Below are 17900 nucleotides of genomic sequence, written 5' to 3'. Positions count from 1 at the left end.
AATTATCTGGGTTCCTGGCCCCTATGTGATAGACCCGGATTGACTTCGGAACTCCTGGCTGTGGCTTGGAACAACCCTTTGTGGCTGTGGACATTTTGGGTGTTAACTAGCAGACGGAACATCTCTCTGTGTTTGTCTCTGTTTCTTTGTGGGTCTCTCTGCCTTTTAAATGAATAAATATTTTTTAAAAACATTCACAGAGACACAGGAAAATAATCTTGATGCCACAGACAGCTAAGTACATGAATAAGGAACAGAAGTACTACTTAAAAGTATTCATATGTAAGAAAACTTGAAACTTACGCATATTCTTCATTAGACAAAATATTTCCAGAGGTTAAATTTGGTTCACCTGGGCAGCCAATTAGCATAGCCTTCTTTTACTAACAATATTCAAAACAGCAGCCAGAAAATAGGATTCTAAATTTTTGACTTTATTATTATGGCTTCAAGCAGGCTGGACAATCACTTTGAATGAAAATGTCTGTTATAATGATAGTCTATAGACATAGGATTTTAGTTTATACCTTCTAAAGACCACACATTACTTGACAGTGACTTATAAAGTTATGAGTCCTCGCATAGTCTAGCCCTTAGGTTGATTAACAAAATAAAGAGATAAAACAATAAAAGCTAAACTTGGGAGGGTTAGACCAGGAGAAAATAAAGGGTCAGGAATATGCATAAAGAAAGCCAGAAGACTTGGAGGAGCTCAGAGCTAATGAAAAAAACAAGAACACAGAGTTGGGGGAGGGAAGGACATGAAAGCCAGCTGGAATAAGAGAAAGCAAGGAATACAGGAGCCAACAGAAATCCAAGGACAGAAAGTATTGAAGATTGAAGGGAACAGGAAATTTATTGGAAACCAAGTTGTTTTTCTTTTTGTATCCAATGCAATTCTGTTCCAGGCAGAACTCTAGTCACAACCTCAAAGAAGACAGAAGGGAAGTCAAAAACGCATAACACTCTTTTTTTCATGGGTGGGAGCCAAGAACACTGGAAAGACAGATTAGAGGAAGCATGATATGACAGCAGAACCACTGCCAGCAGATATGTTGGAAAGGAGTGGCAGCATCGTCCAGCACAGTGTTTACCAAAATTGGGTGAAGCGAAAGCAAAGATATTGGGACCCAACTCAGAGAGGCTGCATCAGAATTTCCAGCATATTTAACAAAGACCTCAGGTGATTCCTGTCACCAGGAAAGTCTAGGAAGTACTCTCATAGTGGTGAAGATTGCAGGCTCTGAAATCGGAAGTGCCTGAGTTCAGCTGGTAGCTCTGCTATTCACTTACTGTTGACCATGAGCAAGTTTCTGAACCTTCTGAAAAACAGTGACTAAATATATAAAATGAATTATAGTGAAGATTAAAAGAGCCAATGTATATAAATCAGTTAGGCACTGTGTCTTAGAAATAGAACATTCAATAGTAGTAGTTATATAGCTACAAAAATCCTTGGGAACAGGAAATTCATACAAAATAATACATTTTAATTGATTAAATAATAAAATGCAAAAGATTTAAATGGCTACAACATACTTCAAAAAATTTGTGGAAAATAGAATTTTTCTTTTTTGACTGGCGGAGTTAGTCAGTGAGAGAGAGAGACAGAGAGAAAGGTCTTCCTTTTTCCGTTGGTTCACCCACCAAATGGCTGCCATGGCTGGCACGCTGCGGCGAGGAGCCAGGTGCTTCCTCCTGGTCTCCCATGTGGGTGCAGGAGCCCAAGCACTTGGGCCATCCTCCACTGCCTTCCCAGGCCACAGCAGTGAGCTGGACTGGAAGAGAAGCAACTGGGACAGAATCTGGCGCTCCAACAGGGACTAGAACCTGGGGTGCCAGCGCCGCAGGTGGAGGATTAGCCAAGTGAGCTGTGACGCCAGCCAGAAAATAGATTTTTTTTAAAAAGTTTATTTAGTACAAGAAATTGAGAGCACCCATAGTTCTAATTTTACACTTTTGCATGAATTCTTGAAGTACCCTTGAATCTCATAAAACATTTTCTCATGGCAAAGAAATCAAGCTGCACTCCCAAGGACTTTGCTCTTGGTCTCAACATACTAAATCCAGTGCAATCTTTTGTAAATCAAAATGTGAACAGTCAATTCAAATTAAACCAGGCTCCAAGATCTGTATATCCATGCTAGGGAGATGAGGATTCTCTTGAAATGCAATAAATTAGGATTTGGCTGCTGCTGAGATACCTAGAGATTCACCACTACCATGAGACTGAGACCCAATCACTACATAGCCCACTGTATTTCTCATAGTGTTCTCTTTAATTGTTTCCTCATTATATATCTTCAATTTCCAACACTCATCTACTATTGTAGAACATAGTTCTTTGCCTTCTCCACTATGAAAAGATTCAAGTCTTTATATTTTTTTAATCTAGAAACTCAGCTCTGTAGTTAACACACTCCACCATATTCTCAACCTCTTTATTGAACATTTCTATTTTCTTGTGGTTTTAAATGAGGCTTCACTTACTTTTTAAGAGTGTGTACCTCATCTATAACCCTCTCATATAAAAGATGCATATTGTCCTGTTCTTTGCTTACTAACTGGCATGTTTAGTTCCTATTACTTCTTGAAGACTCTTACTTCTTTTCATCTGTTTGAAAGGCTCTGATCCTTTGAAATCTCTGTGATTTGGCCATATTGTCCTTTATCCCTGCTTGATGATCTGTATCTGCCATATATCAAGAACCCTGGAACACAACTCACCATTATTCCCTTCATTACAAGATCCCCACACCATTCTGTGGCATACTTAACATCCTGGAGAACATTCTATCCAATATTCAGATTCACTGAAGTTTTACTCCATTCTACCTATTAATTCATATGTGCATAAAAAGGCTTTTCATTAATTGTGGCAGTTCACCTAGTAAACCTCCAACCACAACTTCTTAACTTTATTATGCCATGATCAAGCTTTGATTTAAAATCAGTGTGCCGAATCTTTGGAGACTCCCTACTTTCACCTCATTTATCTGTTATCTTACTCCAACAAAGAGGGATTTTGGAATGGCAGCATGCTTGGTACATGTTATGTGAAGAAACACAGTATAATACTGAAACAGACTCTTTTCAAGGTTAGTGAGTTCATTCTTCAAAAATACTTCTATTGCTCCAAATAAAACCATTGATTTAAATATAAAATAAAGATACCAGAAAGGCATAAATAGCCTCAAAGATAAGAAACATAGGGATAGGGGTGTGGTCAGTAAATTGCCACTGAGGATGTCCACACCATATCTGAGTGTCTGGTTTGAGTTCCAGCTACTCTGCATCCAGTCCTTCTTGTTAATATGCATCATTGGAGGTAGCAGACAATGCCTGAGGTACTTGAGTCCCTGTCATCCTAATGGGAGACCCAACTTGAGTTCTGGACTTTTGGCTTTGGCCTGGCCCATCCCTGATAGTTGTGGGCATTTGAACAGAAAACCAGTAGATCAAAAATCTCTCTTTATCCATGTCTCTTTCCTTCTGCCTTCCAAATATAATGAGAACAATTTTTTTTAAAGAAATGTAAAGCAGTGAGGGATGCTGACAGAGATGGCAGAAAATAATATACCAATACATCAAGCATAAGTACAGTTAAATTCAGCTATTTGAGGATGATGAGTGATTAGATGAACAGTTAATAAGATATGTTTGAAGCAAATAATAGACATATGGACAGGGATATTTTTAAAGGCACTTATTTTTTAATAAAGTTAAATGAACTAAATACTCAAAGAAATTCTAAAAATATTCATACTAAGAGTGTAGAGATGTAGAAAGATTTTTTTTTAAAATAGGTATCAGTTATTAGCACATACAATATATGCATAAACAGATAAAATATACATAATTGGCCAAGAGGACCCTCAGCTAGATCAACTAAAAAAAGGGAAAACTTATATAACTAAATTCAGATATTAAAAAGGGAGACACTATAACTGACATCATAGAAACACATTGGATCGTTAATAATTATTAGAAACAATTAAATGCCAATAAATTTGATAATTCAGAGGTAGTGGAAAAAATCCTGGACACATACACCTTAACAAGAGTGAATCATGGCCAGCGCCGCAGCTCACTAGGCTAATCCTCTGCCTTGCGGCGCCAGCACACCGGGTTCTAGTCCCGGTCGGGGCACCGGAGTCTGTCCCAGTTGCCCCTCTTCCAGGCCAGCTCTCTGCTGTGGCCAGGGAGTGCAGTGGAGGATGGCCCAAGTACTTGGGCCCTGCACCCCATGGGAGACCAGGATAAGTACCTGGCACTGCCATCGGATCAGCGCAGTGCGCTGGCCGCAGCGTGCCAGCAGCGGTGGCCATTGGAGGGTGAACCAACGGCAAAGGAAGACCTTTCTCTCTCTCTCTCTCTCTCGTTGTCCACTCAGCCTGTAAAAAAAAAAAAAAAAAAAAAAAAAAAAAAAAAAAAAAAAAAAAAAAAGAGTGAATCATGAAGAAACAACTAGAAAGATGGAACCATTAATAGAAAGTCCACCCTCAGAGAAAAGTCCAGGTCCAGATAGCTTCCTTACTGAATTATACCAAACACTTAAAGAATATTTAGCATCAATATTTCTTAAATTATTCCAAAAATAGAAGAGAAAAAAATCTTCAAATCTCTCTCTATGTGGTCAACATTACCTTGAAACTAAAACCAGACAAAGACACAACAACAACAATCAAATCTATAAACTATATCCTTTGTAAATGAGAAAATCCTCAAAAAAGACTATCACACTATCATTTACCACAGTCAAATGAGATCCATGCCAGGGATGCTAGCATGGTTTAACATACACAAATCACTGAACATGCATACTGCATCAGCCAGATGAAAGCCAAAAACATAGGCACATCTCAACAGATGCAGAAAAGGCATCTGATAAAATCTAAGATTCCATCATAATAGAAACTCTGAACAAATTAGGGAAAGAAGAAACATAGTTTAACATAACAAAGACCATATAGATGAACCCAATGGCTAACATTATATTGAATGAAGAAAAGCTGAAGACTTTCTCTCTAAGATCTGGAACAAGACAAAAATGACCACTCGGCACTTCTAGTCAACACAGCACTGAAAGTCATAGTTGGAGCAACTAGGTAATAGAAAGGAATAAAGAACATCTCAATTGGAAAGAAGGAAGTCATACTGTCACTGGTAGCAGATAAATTGAGTCTGTATACAGAAAACTCCACAGACTCTACAAAAACAAACACACAAACATTTGAACAAGCAGCTCCATAGTAAAAACTTAATAATCCAATTAAAAATGATCAATATGTTTAAACACACCTCTCTCAAAGGAAGATGTGCAAATGAGCAACAAATTCAGAATAAAGGCTCACTATACTAATGATCGGAAATATAACTTAAAACCACAATAAGAAATCACATCACTCTGATTATGTTAGTATATTCAAAAAGGTGAAGAAGACATAGAGAGGACATGGAGAAAAGGGATTCCTTGTGTATTGTTAGTGGCAACATAAATAAGTATATACAGGTGGAAAAAAGTACAGCCATTGTGAAAAACTTCATCAATAGTCCCTAACAATCTGGCAGAACTACCATAGGATCCAACAATGCCACTATTGGGGATAGATAGATAGACAGATAGATAATCTGAGAGAAATGAAGCAAGTCTTTTGAAGAAACATCTGGACTTTCATGTTTGTTACAGAACTGTTCACAATGCTTATCAATGAAAAGAACCTGATCATCCATCCACTGATGAATGAATAAAGAAATGTGATACATATAATCTAGGGAATACTGTTAAGCCACTGAATGTTTGAAATCTTGTCATTTGTAAAAATGATAGAAGTAGAGTAATTACATTAAGTGAAATAAGCCAAGCACAGAAAGACAAGCACTGTGCAATCTCACTCATATGTGGAATTTAAAATGTTGATCTCATATAAATTAAATGTATAGTGGTGGTTAGCAGGTGCTGGAGAATATAGCAGGGAAGGAAAGGATGGAGAAAGGATGATGAACAGGGACTAATAGGAAAAAAGAATTTCTGGCTTTCTTTCACCCAGTAGGGTCACTATAGAAAATGGTAATGCACTGTATATTTCTCCAAAATAAAGTGGAAGAAATGCTTTTGAATGCATGTTTGAATAGATACATGTTTGAGTAGATAGATGTGTTTATCCTGATGTATACATTTATCAAACCATAACATGATAACCCATAAATGCATAAAATTTTATATGCCAGTCAGTAATAAAAATTTTTAAGAACAAAGTACTACAGAGAGAGAGGGAAGGGAAGGGAAGGGAAGGGGAGGGGAAAAGGGAAAAGGGGAAGGAGGGTGACAATGAGGGGAAGAAGGGAGAAAGGGAGGGGAAGGGGAGAAGGAGAGATGGGATAGGAAAATACAAAGAGGGAAAAGAGAAGATGTGCAGGAGGAGAAAAGAGGCAAAACAAAAGCAAATAATAAGATTAAAAAGAAAAGGTAAATAAGAAAATACTTCTAACAATTGTGTGACCATAAAATGGAAATATATGACATAAATTCATGTCAAAAGATAAAATATTAAAATGCATTGATATGAATCGTTCATTGATTCATTAATTTTTATAAATCTTATTATGCTATATATATTTTATTATTGTATCTCAAAAATTATGAAAGAATATTGCTATTTTGAATATGCTATTTTGAAACCAGATACTGAGTATATTACTTTTCATAAAAAAAAATTATATTTCACAATATTTCTTCATAGTGAAAAACTTTTGCAATAGTCAGATTTTCCACACAATATTTTTTATGAAATACACAAATTTTATATTCCTTCTTTGAATTCTAAATTGGTACTCTAATCAGTATTCATATTACCTATAATGAAACATCTTCAAAATTTTTATAATATTAAAGTGATAAGAATTAAAAAAAAGAAACAATGAACAGAATCAATGTTGTGGAAAAAATGAAAAATTTCCAAAGCATTTAAAAACCAGCAAGCATAGAGTCATAGATCCAAGAAATACTGTAAACTATTTTCCAGATAAATACAAAGAAAACTATACCCAGATACTTCATGCTTTCACTTTTGGAACCAAAAGGCAAGAAGACAGTATGATAAGCTATTCTTAAAAGATCAAAAATAAAATAATAGCTGCTTTAACCATTGGGTTTCCACCATACATTGAGGAATCTAAATTTTGTATTGTTGTCATGTATATGTGTTTAACCAATATTTATTAACAGCTATGAACATCATATAAATTTGTATGTATTTATGTATATACATGTGATTTCAAACAAAAGAAAATGGAAAGGAATTACCACCAGCAAATTTATATTCAAGAATATATTCAAACAAATATTTCTGTGTAGAGGACAACAATTTCAGATAGAATGATGAAGAAATTAATGAAGAGCAAAGAAAAGGGAAAATATATCCATATTGACTGAGTAGTTGTATTTTATAAATATACCATACAGAGAATGAATAAATATGACAACAATACTAAAAGCAGAAGGCAGTAAATGGAGTATAAACATTATAATTGCATTTTTAATGTTAGATCAATACTAACTTAAAAGTCTAGGTTATGGGTTGGCATCCTATATAGATGGTAAGGATATGGGGCCGGGAATAGTCAAGGAAGTCAGATAGGGAAAAAGTGAGCTGTAAAATTCTCCAGAGTTTCAGTGTCTAGCCTAGTACCTTAACTTGTACCTAGCCTTGTACCTTAACTCCACCCTCTTACATGCCAGTCCAGTCATTCCACTTTACTAACATGCTCCTCAGTCTCCTTCAGGACCAGGAAGCAGATACCATGATGACCACATGTAAGCTAAGTTCCACATGGAGATTCCAGGAAACTTTCCCAGAGGATATCACATGCACCAAACCTCACCCAAACTCCAACCCATTTGTATATGCAATTAGGGCACCACCCCTTACACCACAGAGCTGACCAATGGACAGTGGAGAATCCCTCTGTTGCCTCCTCTTGAACTCTTTCCTAGCGAGCAGCACTCTCCTGGCTCTCTCATGGGGAGCACTTCTCCTCATGGGGTTGCCCACACTAACACTTAAATGTATACTCATTCTACCACATTAACAAATCCTGCCCTCATTATTGTACTTTACTTATATCCCTACTTCGAATTTTTTTTCTCACATAGGGGAAAGAGCTTGGAACAGCCTCAATCAGGAAACATATTCCCACAACAGTAATTAACTCAAAAGTGTGGTGAAAACAGCATATAACTACCATGATAATGTAAGGGGAGAGAAATTAATAATACACATACAACTTTATTTTAAAGAAGACAGGGGGCAAGGTTGGTAAAGGCAAAGAACACATGACCCAAAAAGAAAACAGATGATGTTTTGTTTCCTTTCTGAAAATTCCTTCTGAGTGATATCAAGCTATTTAGGCAATGTTCTAACCACATAGTCACTAACTAAAAGTATACAATCACATTATCATGTGATTAAATGTGAGCAGAAATAGTATACATTTAGATTAAATACCAGAGATCCTTTAACAACAAATTTCCATTCTGATTCATTTATGCTGTCAGTATATAGACCATAAAGAATCAGGATAAAATATAAAATAATTATCAATTTAATAAATAATCTACAATTTTATTTTGAGAAATATAACATGTTTAAAACCTTTTGTTAAAATTTGTATCTTAGAAAGTGTCACTCTCCAAGGTATTAATATTAGTAGCACGATATTAATATTTGAAGAAACTTAGTTACTGCTTAAGTAGCACTGAAAAATCAAAGCGAGATTGCTTTACTAGGAACATTAATCACAACTTTAAAACATATCAATTAAGCCAGCTTCACCTATCCATTATAACAGACATAAATGGAAGTATAAAAAATTAAGCAGGCCATAATAGATAACCTGAATCATGTAATGAGCAATTTTAACTTCTAGGTATAGTAGAATAACTTTCTGCAAAACCACCACTATTAGCAAAAACATGAGACCAAAAGAATGTAATTAAATGGCTGTGGTAGAGTAAGACTTTCCTTCTCACTGATCTATTTTATATTTGCTTATAAACTGTTAAACTTCAAATGTGTTTGTGTGGATTTATACCCACAAAAGTTTTAACTCCATCCTATCAATTTATCAAAAATATCATCACTGATGTGCAAACTGAAATTTTAAGGTACAGCCATGTTGTTGTATGTACTAAATAACAGAATAAGTGATTTCCCATCTTCCACTGCCTAGCATGAGATTCTTTCAAAACAGCACTTTCTGTCTGTTCCAACAGCAAGCCTCTTACTTCCTTATTACAGGAGCAGTCCTATTTGTTAATTGTCCCTGCCAGATTCAGCAATGGAGAGTTAGGTAAGCGCACATCTGTCTCTTCAAGCCCCAAGAATCCATGTTCAACTCATCACTCCACCAATGCACAAGACAAACAGTAATAATATTCATGTACTGGTACTGAGTCCAGCTCTATTGATGACATGTCCTCATTCTCGGTGATTTCTGCATTCATTTAACAAATACTTACCATGGCTTTACAATGTGTTGTTGTTTTGAACTCTGAATATATGCTAAAAAGAAAAATTTCATGGTCCTCAAAAGCATGAAACATATACCATACAAGGGTAAACATTCATTCTGTTGATCCTTCAGCAAGAACTTACCAACCATCAAGACCTAATCAAACACTTTGATGCTGAGACCCCTGTGGTGGACTTCTTCCTTTCCCTTAAGCCTATGTCTGACAAGGGATTAAACATTAAATAATCACAAAGATAAATACTGGAGTGAATGCTATGGCACAGTGGGTCAAACTGCTGCTTGCAATGCCTGTGTCCCATACCTGAGTGCCAGTGTCTCTTCTGCTTCTGATCCATTTTCCTACTAATACATCCTAGGAGACTGCAAATAATGGCTCACGTATATTGATCCCTGCCACTCAAGAAGGAAACCAGGATGGAATTCTGGGTTCTTGGCTGTGGCCTGGACTAGAGCTCTAGATATTGCAGGCATTTGGGGAATGAACCAGCAGATGGAATATAATGAAAAGATTATTTGAGGCTTCAAAGAATACAACTTAAGTTTTGGTGTCCATTGTTAAAAGAAATGGGAATTTGCTGATGGTTGTGAAACAGAAATTGCATAATTGTATTTTAAATAAATATCTTCCAACTAGTTATCTAGACAGTGAGTTGAAGAGGAATATAGTTGAAGGAGAATAGCAAGACTCCTGCAACAGACCAGTGCTCCATATAAGATAAAATGCTATTTTTTAAAAAGATTTATTTATTTATTTATTTATTTGAAAGGCAGAGCCACAAAGAGGTAGAGGCAGAGAGAGAGAGAGAGAGACAGAGAGAGGGGAGAGAGAGAGAGAGGGAGAGAGAGAGAGAGATCTTTCATTTGCTGCTTCACTCCCCAGATGGCCGCAATGGCCAGAGCTGCACCGATCTGAAGCCAGAAGCTTCTTCCAGGTCTCCCACACGGATACAGCGTCCCAAGGACTCGGACCATTTTCTTTTTTTTAAAGGGAAGAGTTTATTGTGGGAAACCCGACAGACTGGAAGGGGCAAAGAAGGGAGAGAGAGAGAGAGAGAGAGAGCGCGAGCGCCATGTGTTCAGGAATAGCTCCTTTTAAAACTTTGCCAGGGGACGGGCAGGGAAGTAGGAGCAGTGAATCCCATCAGGATGGGGGTGGGGCTCACACCGGTGGTTGGGCCATGTGGCCACCTGGCTTCCAGCAATGGCAGCCGGAGCTAGAGCCTAGGATGATATCAGGGTGCAGATCGTGCCTTAGATAAGACTGCGCCATTTTATTAGCATTTCCGCCTTTTGTTTTTCATAAAGCAGGAGTTGTAAGGGTTACATTAGTTCCAAAAGTCTAGGAGGGGTAGAGAACAATGAACTGTCTTTAGAGCTACTTCCTGCTGACATGAGGTGACGAGATAACCCTTCACTGGCATGGGGCGATGTCTCAAGGGAGCCAAGTATATCCCTGTAGCGGGATTTCCACTGCTTGCCCAGGACACATCAGAGAGCTGGATCGGAACAGGAGCAGCCAGGACTCGAACCAGCGCCCACATGGGATGCTGGCACTGCAGGCTGCCGCCCTACCTGCCACACCACAATGTCAGCCCCTAATGCTATTTTTAAGTTGGTAGTAGCAGAGAAGTTAGAAAAATGAATGAATCGGAAGGAAATTGTAGAAGTAAACTGGTAGGACTCAGTGACACTTTAGATGAAGGGTAACAAAAGGATGGAGCTGTTTGTTAGTGGCTTGAAGAACTAAACTGATTGTGAAGTACTCCCTGAAATAGGAAACACTGAAGAAGGTCCAGGACTAGAAGGAGTAGACAGAAATGCGAATTTGAAAGTATTAAGTTTGAGTTGCTTTTGAGAAATCCAGGTGATGATAACAATTGAGTTGGGACATTGAGACTGAATCCAAAAGAAACAGGAATACAAATCTAGGTGACAGTGGTACACAAATAGTAATTGAATTTGCAAATGCTGATGATATGGTCTAGGGGTACAGACAGGAGGAACTCAGACATTTACCAGACAGATAAAGGACACTCAGCCTGACAGAGTAACCTCAGAAGTAGGACTGAATGTAGCAAATGTGTGTTCAGGAAGGGGATACATTTCAAAGAACCAAAGGTCCTTGTGATTTTAAATAAGCTAAATCATAAAAAATAACAATTCTACAGGATTAACACTATTAAGAATTATGCCCAGGCACAACAATTGTGGCATATAAGGGTAATATCCAGGGAAGGTGTGGCTATTTCTCTAGAATGAGTAAAAAGTCTTCAATAGAGTGAGGCATGTCTCCAAAACCAATTCCTGACATTCTTTGATCAGTAATCCTAGTAATTTTCATTACTCTGCTTCCATATCTTAAAAAGGAAAAGTAGCTAACCCTCTGTAGTTCTCTAGAAGTCTATCCTCTAATACTGTTCTCAAAGCCCAAATATGTGTAAATCAGAACACCAAGAGAGAGAAACAATTATCAGCCAGCAACAAAAGTCATCAAAAATCTCAGATTTGGAAGATAAAAGTTGGTGTTCCTGATTATATAACAGACTGAACATGAAAGTCAAAGCTGTTAAAAGGTAATTTACAGCAGGAAGTTCAAAACAGAATGTAGGGGTGCAGCACTGTGGTTAAAGCTGCCACCGGTGGCGTTGGCATCCCATATGGCCACCAGTTCAAATCCCAGTTTCTCCTCTTCTGATCCAGCTCTCTGCTATAGCCTGAGGAAGCAGCAGAGAATGGTCCAAGTCCTTGAGCCCTGCACCCATGTGGGAGACCCAGAAGAGGCTCCTGGCACCTGGCTCCTGGCTTCAGATCAGCCCAGCTCCAACTGTTGTGGCCTTTATGGAGTGAACCAGCAGCTGGAAGACCTTTCTCTCTGTCTCTCCTTCTCTCTGCCTATAACTCTACCTCTCAAATAAATAAATCTTTAAAAAAAGTAGGAAAAATAGACACATCAATATAGTGGAAGATAACAGGTACCATCCCTCATCTACCATTCTCATCAAGAGGTTGTAAGTTAAATGACCCTGGCCTTCTTTGAAGCCGTAGGACTAAAATCTCTTATAAGGAGTCCACTAGTGGCAAGCATTTAGGCCTAGTCATTAAGATGTCCATGTCCCACACCAGAGTTTGTGGGTTCAATACAAGGCTCAATTCCCTGCCTACAGCTCCTTGCTAATGTAGACATTGAGAGACCATGATGATGGTGTAAGTGATTGGTTTCCTGCCACCCACATGGGAGACCTGGATTGAGTTCCTACCTCTGGTGAATGAACCAGCAGATGGCAGCTCTCTCTGTTTTTTTCTATTTCTATGACTCTCAAATAGATTAATTAAACTAAATAATTAATTTGGAAAAAGTCCACAAATGCAGATATTCAATTTGTATAGCTTAGATTACAATTTTGCATATTGCTACACTGAACTGAGGATGCCTAACAAGAAAATGAACACCCAATATTAGAACAGTTGATTTAAAACCACATATTATTAAGTTATGCTCATATAGTAAATTATTATAAGTTACTATGTTGTCCTCAAGACATATCAGGAATAAGTAGTTATACATCCAGCACTTTCAATTTAAAAAAAGCTGAGCCCTCCTGATGTCCTCCCCTTTGTTCATTCTTTGACATTATTATAATATCACTGTTACTTATTATTTTGTTAACTTTTAAATATTTTCAAGGGAAAAGTAAATTTCTTCATATATATTTTTTCCTTTATCTGATACTTTTGGTTGAGAGTGCATTAAATCATAAGTATATGGATAGTATTAAGTTTCCCATTGTTTTTGCAACGGGCTTTCAGGAATAATGTGAGAATAAATTTCAGTCTAAAACACTGTTATTTATAATTTTTTTTCAAGTGTGTTCAAGTTTGTTGAAGCATAAATACCTTATTAGGGACAATTAATAATCAGATGAATAATTTCATCCCACCGATGTGTTCCCAGCCTACTATGTCAGCTTTTTGCCTTTTTGCTGCTTCGCACTGACAAATCCGTCCTCTTTGTTACACAATACATACAAGAAGGAAACTGAGAATAAGAGCACTATTCTTGAAGGAATGGCTATGGATACATAAAACACCCTTTCCAAGAAAATCACACAGAAAGAAACCTTTTTCCTTAGGAGACTTGCGAATGGTCACAGGTAAGGATTTCCTGGATCTGATCTGTAGGAGCGATTCTACACTTTGCCTGCACAGAGACAGGACAGGGGACCTTTTAAGCAGTGCGGCCTAAAAAGACAAAACAGCAGCAGAAAGGGCCTTGGAGCACCGAGGTGACACAAAGCGGAGAGAGGGCACCAGGAGATTGATGAGAGAGAGGCCGCCTGGCAGAGGGCAAGAGGATGGGGCACCCTGGGCCGCGAGGTGGTACCTGCGCGGGGTCGAGCGCCCCTGCCACTGAATCCCCGATCCAGAGATGCTCCCGGAGAAGCTGCTGGTAGCTGAGGCAGTGCTTCACCGCGGACGGAACGTTCCCCATGGCGGGGCCTGGGGCGGCCGGCGGCGACGGGAGGGACCCTGGAGGAGAATGCGCGGTGGGCACCGCGCGGAGGAGCTGCCAGCTCTGGAGCGCGCGGTCCCTGCGATGCGCACGGCAGCGGTGCGGAGTGAGGCAGGGAGCGGGACTCGCCCAGGGTACTGGCTCCTGGAGGCACCTGCGGCGGTCGCGGGGAATGCCGGGAACTGGGAGAGGCGAGGAACCTAACAGAGCCGGAGGACACTGGGGCAGGCGCGTTTTCTGCGCTGCGCGGAGCTCTTGGTGCTGACGTTCACGACTGCCTCCTCACCTGGTTAAAAGAAAGGGTCTGGTATTTGACTAAACATTAGAGGGGGTGAAATTTGATTCACAAATTGAATAAATTAAATTATACCCTGACGTCATACCTAAGAATGTTAATTGTTAAGGACAGTCACTGTGCACTAACTCCCCATGCAGGACCTCTGTCCTCATTGAGTTGTATTGACAGTTAACAGTAAAAATAAATAAATAAATAAATAAATAAATAAATAAATAACCATTGTAGAAAGAAAATATATAAGACAAGGAGGACTTTGAACAAATCCTGGAGGTTGGAGAATTGCTTATGCCGTGTTGAAAAAGAATGAGTATTACCAGTGGAATTATGGGGAAATGGAGACAGATGGACGTGATAAAGATGTTTTGCTTCAAATGTACAATATTTCTTTGTGTGGTTGGCAATTCGCTTGATGAAGAGATTTTGTTGCCCCAGCAGCCCAAGACTCTTTTCCAAGTTATTTAAAAGATCCCTAAAGGATGGCTTCACTTTTGTCTCTCCAGGATTTATTAATGAGTTTGGTTTGACAGCACTAAGATTTATTTTATGTTAACATCTTATCTTAGCATACCATAGGAGATTATGAATCTGACCATAAAGTCATGGATGGCCCTTGCATTCCGTTTTCTTGCAGGGGCGTATTTCCTACTCACAGATCCAGGTGAGCTTCTCTCTTGCACATATGGAGCACCATTTTATGACCAATATTTCATGTTCATGGCTCAATTAGCCACCTGTCCTCACATGGCCTTAAAATCTCTGGCTGCCATGGCCTGTAACTTCCTGTTAGCATCTTGGCAGGGGCATTCAGCCTCTGGGTATGTTCCTGATTTCATTATTTGAGGGGAGGTGGGGGGATATTTCAGATCAACTCATTCCTCTAGATTTACTTACAAGATTTTTGACTATTGGGTTTATTCCACAATTTGAGTGCATTTTATATTTCCTATTCCTTAAGGCAGAGAGCCTGAGAATCCTAAAATGCTGTTCTGATGTCTTGACTAATCCACAAACAAGAAAACTGGACAGAAACTATATAATCCTTCTCATCTCTTTTATGTGTGAAATTGGCACAGAAAATTACAGGATTATGCTTTACCTATGTTTTAAGTGCTCTCAAAAATAAAATAAAGAAGGGTTTGTGTTCCAGAGAATTGTCACCTTGAAACTAGGTAGACTGTCAGTCCGCTTATGTGGCAAGTACTTGCATGAGAAAGGTGCAGTTGTAAAAGGTTAATATCTTGAGATTCTCTTTGGTCCTAGAAATTATTATTTAAGAATCTTCATGCTGACCACATGGATAGAATCAGAAAAGAGAACAAAAACAAAATTATTTAAACAATAAGTACAGAACTGGCAGGTAGCCAAGATACCTAGGGGTAGGGATCAAAGACTCATATGGTGAATCTTAAACAAGAGTGCCATAGAATTTTGGCAAGTATCACAGGAGTAATGTGCTCCAGTCTTACACAATAAAAAGGAAAGAACAAGAAAAACTTGGTTCCCAATACTAGATGATACCTACAGGGAAGCAGAGCTTTCATCATCACAGTTTTATTGCTCAAAAATGTAGATAACTTCTCACATATGCTATGTCTGGCTAACCTAAACTGATGGGAAGGATAACAGAATATTTGGAAACATTCTTGGCACTTGGCGAATAAATCAAAGTTCCATTAACAATAGCACTGTTCTGACAGAGTATTCTTTTGAGAATAATTAATAAGTTCTATTTTACCAAGATAATATTCCACTCCAGGTGATGGATACCTGGCACTAAATACTGAAACCAGAGTGAGGCCATAAACCACATTTTTCCAGATGAAGGAATCTATTCATTTTCTCACTGATTCTGAAGTCAAGCTCCAAAGCATTAGCTTTGCCAAGTATGCAGCAAAATAAAATACAAACATTAACTTTTTTATTTCTTTACATGGTTGCAGTGCACATAATTTTTGCTGATAGATATAAAAGTATCTTCCCATTCTACTTAACTAAAAATCAATTGTGTTTAGAAAATATTTTTATCATTCAGTTGATAAAATTTGGTGAGTTATAGTAAATGTGACTTTAACAGATTAATTGTATTAACTCTTATTCATGGCCCATATCATTCTTTGAATCTGTATTAAGTTCTATCGAGTAAGAAAACAAATATGCATTGATGACAAGTATAAAATAGTTTTTACATTGCATATACTTATAATAGATGCTCAATTATTCTTAGCTTTCCATCTTTTTCCTTTTGTCAATTCAAATATGTTCTTTAGGAATGTATATGAGACATTGCTTAATATATAAAATCTGTAAAACCTAAATTTCATGACTTCTATATAACATTTGCTTGATCCAGTAGACATTTTTCTTAATTTGACACTCAAAAGACTAATGGAAGAAATAAATATAAAAATATAGAAGATATATGTTTTTGGCTTTAAAGGCCTGACATCTAAAGTGGTGGCATCTAAAGAATAATAATTTTTTCAAAATGAAATATTGACATTTTGAGAAGCAATGACTTGAACAGCCCTTGTCACATTTTTTTTTTCTTAATGGAGAATAAGACTCGGAATGGGAGAGGGAGGAGGAGGTGAGTTGCAAGTGGAGTGGGAGGGCAGGTATGATGGGAAGAATCACTATATTGCTAAAGTTGTACTTATGAAATTTATTACTCATTAAATAAAGTTTCTTTAGGGAAAAAAGGAAATTTGGACGATGCCTTTTAAATAGAGGGATGTAAGAGATTAAATTCCAAAGTTGTAGGATGTGAACACAAACCATTACCACAGCAGAATTTGCACATTGATCAAATGTTTTTGAGTAATTAATTATATAACAAATGAATATGAAGAAGTCTTTAATGAAAGAAATTTCTAGGGTAATAGTGCAATCTAATGCTTCTCAACTATTCATTGAAAGGAACTATGTTGATAAGTGCCAGGTGATAATATATGTTCAGTACTGGAGAAGGGAAGGCAGTAAACTCCTCATTTAGCTATGATAATAAGAGAAGACTCTTGAGAGGATAATGAAAGGAAGACAGAGCAGAAGAGAGAAGATTAATGCCAGCCTCCTTTAATGCCAAAAACTAACAAGACATGAAAAGAATGTTCAAATAAAATTTTTATAGAAGTATTTTATTTAATGAAGATTTTATTTCCATGATAGTTTTATTGTGGGTATTATAGGTAAAAATTACCATTTTTAATTTTGCCACAGATGAGCATGAACACATAAGTCTATCAGAAATCCTAAAGAGCTTTATTTTAAAGAATATATTTTGCAACTTAGACTTTTATATATAGCTTTAGTGTTTTAGCATGTGGTATATATGGTCTCCATGGACAAAGGAGAAAAGATGGAATTTGTTAAGTGCCCAAACCTATTAAGCAATTCTCTGGATATTTTAACTGTGTGTATAAATTATCATCCCCATTTAATAGATGAAGAAACTGAGACTTTGGGGGCCTTGAATAACTATCCTAAGGTAAAAAGCAAATGTAAGAAGAGGATTCAAATCCCTGTCTGTTAAAGCCTTTACTCTTCTTTTTTCACCCTATG

At 37.6% G+C, this 17900-nt stretch overlaps 1 protein-coding gene across 6 annotated transcripts in view; it reads right to left on the bottom strand.

Moving 5' to 3' along the window:
- Window positions 1-17900, bottom strand: part of HMGCLL1 (3-hydroxy-3-methylglutaryl-CoA lyase like 1) — a 307566-nt gene that overhangs the window by 177854 nt on the left and 111812 nt on the right. For 3 of the 6 annotated variants that reach the window (XR_011388663.1, XM_008263066.4, XM_051854632.2), the window contains exon 1: window positions 13916-14249. The exons of 2 other annotated variants lie outside the window; for them this stretch is intronic. Coding sequence is in view for 3 of the 4 variants with exons in the window: in XM_008263066.4 (XP_008261288.1) it covers window positions 13916-14023 (108 nt within the window). In the remaining variant the exon portion in view is untranslated. Of the gene's footprint in view, window positions 1-13915; window positions 14278-17900 lie in introns of those variants that run through there. One more of the 6 variants, XM_002714514.5, reaches the window with a different exon arrangement.

This window comes from Oryctolagus cuniculus, chromosome 5 (assembly GCF_964237555.1).
Source record: "Oryctolagus cuniculus chromosome 5, mOryCun1.1, whole genome shotgun sequence".
In the NCBI taxonomy this organism is placed as follows: Eukaryota; Metazoa; Chordata; class Mammalia; order Lagomorpha; family Leporidae; genus Oryctolagus; species Oryctolagus cuniculus.
The sequence above is the reverse complement of the archived record's forward strand: the minus strand, read 5'-3'. Positions and strand labels throughout refer to the sequence as shown.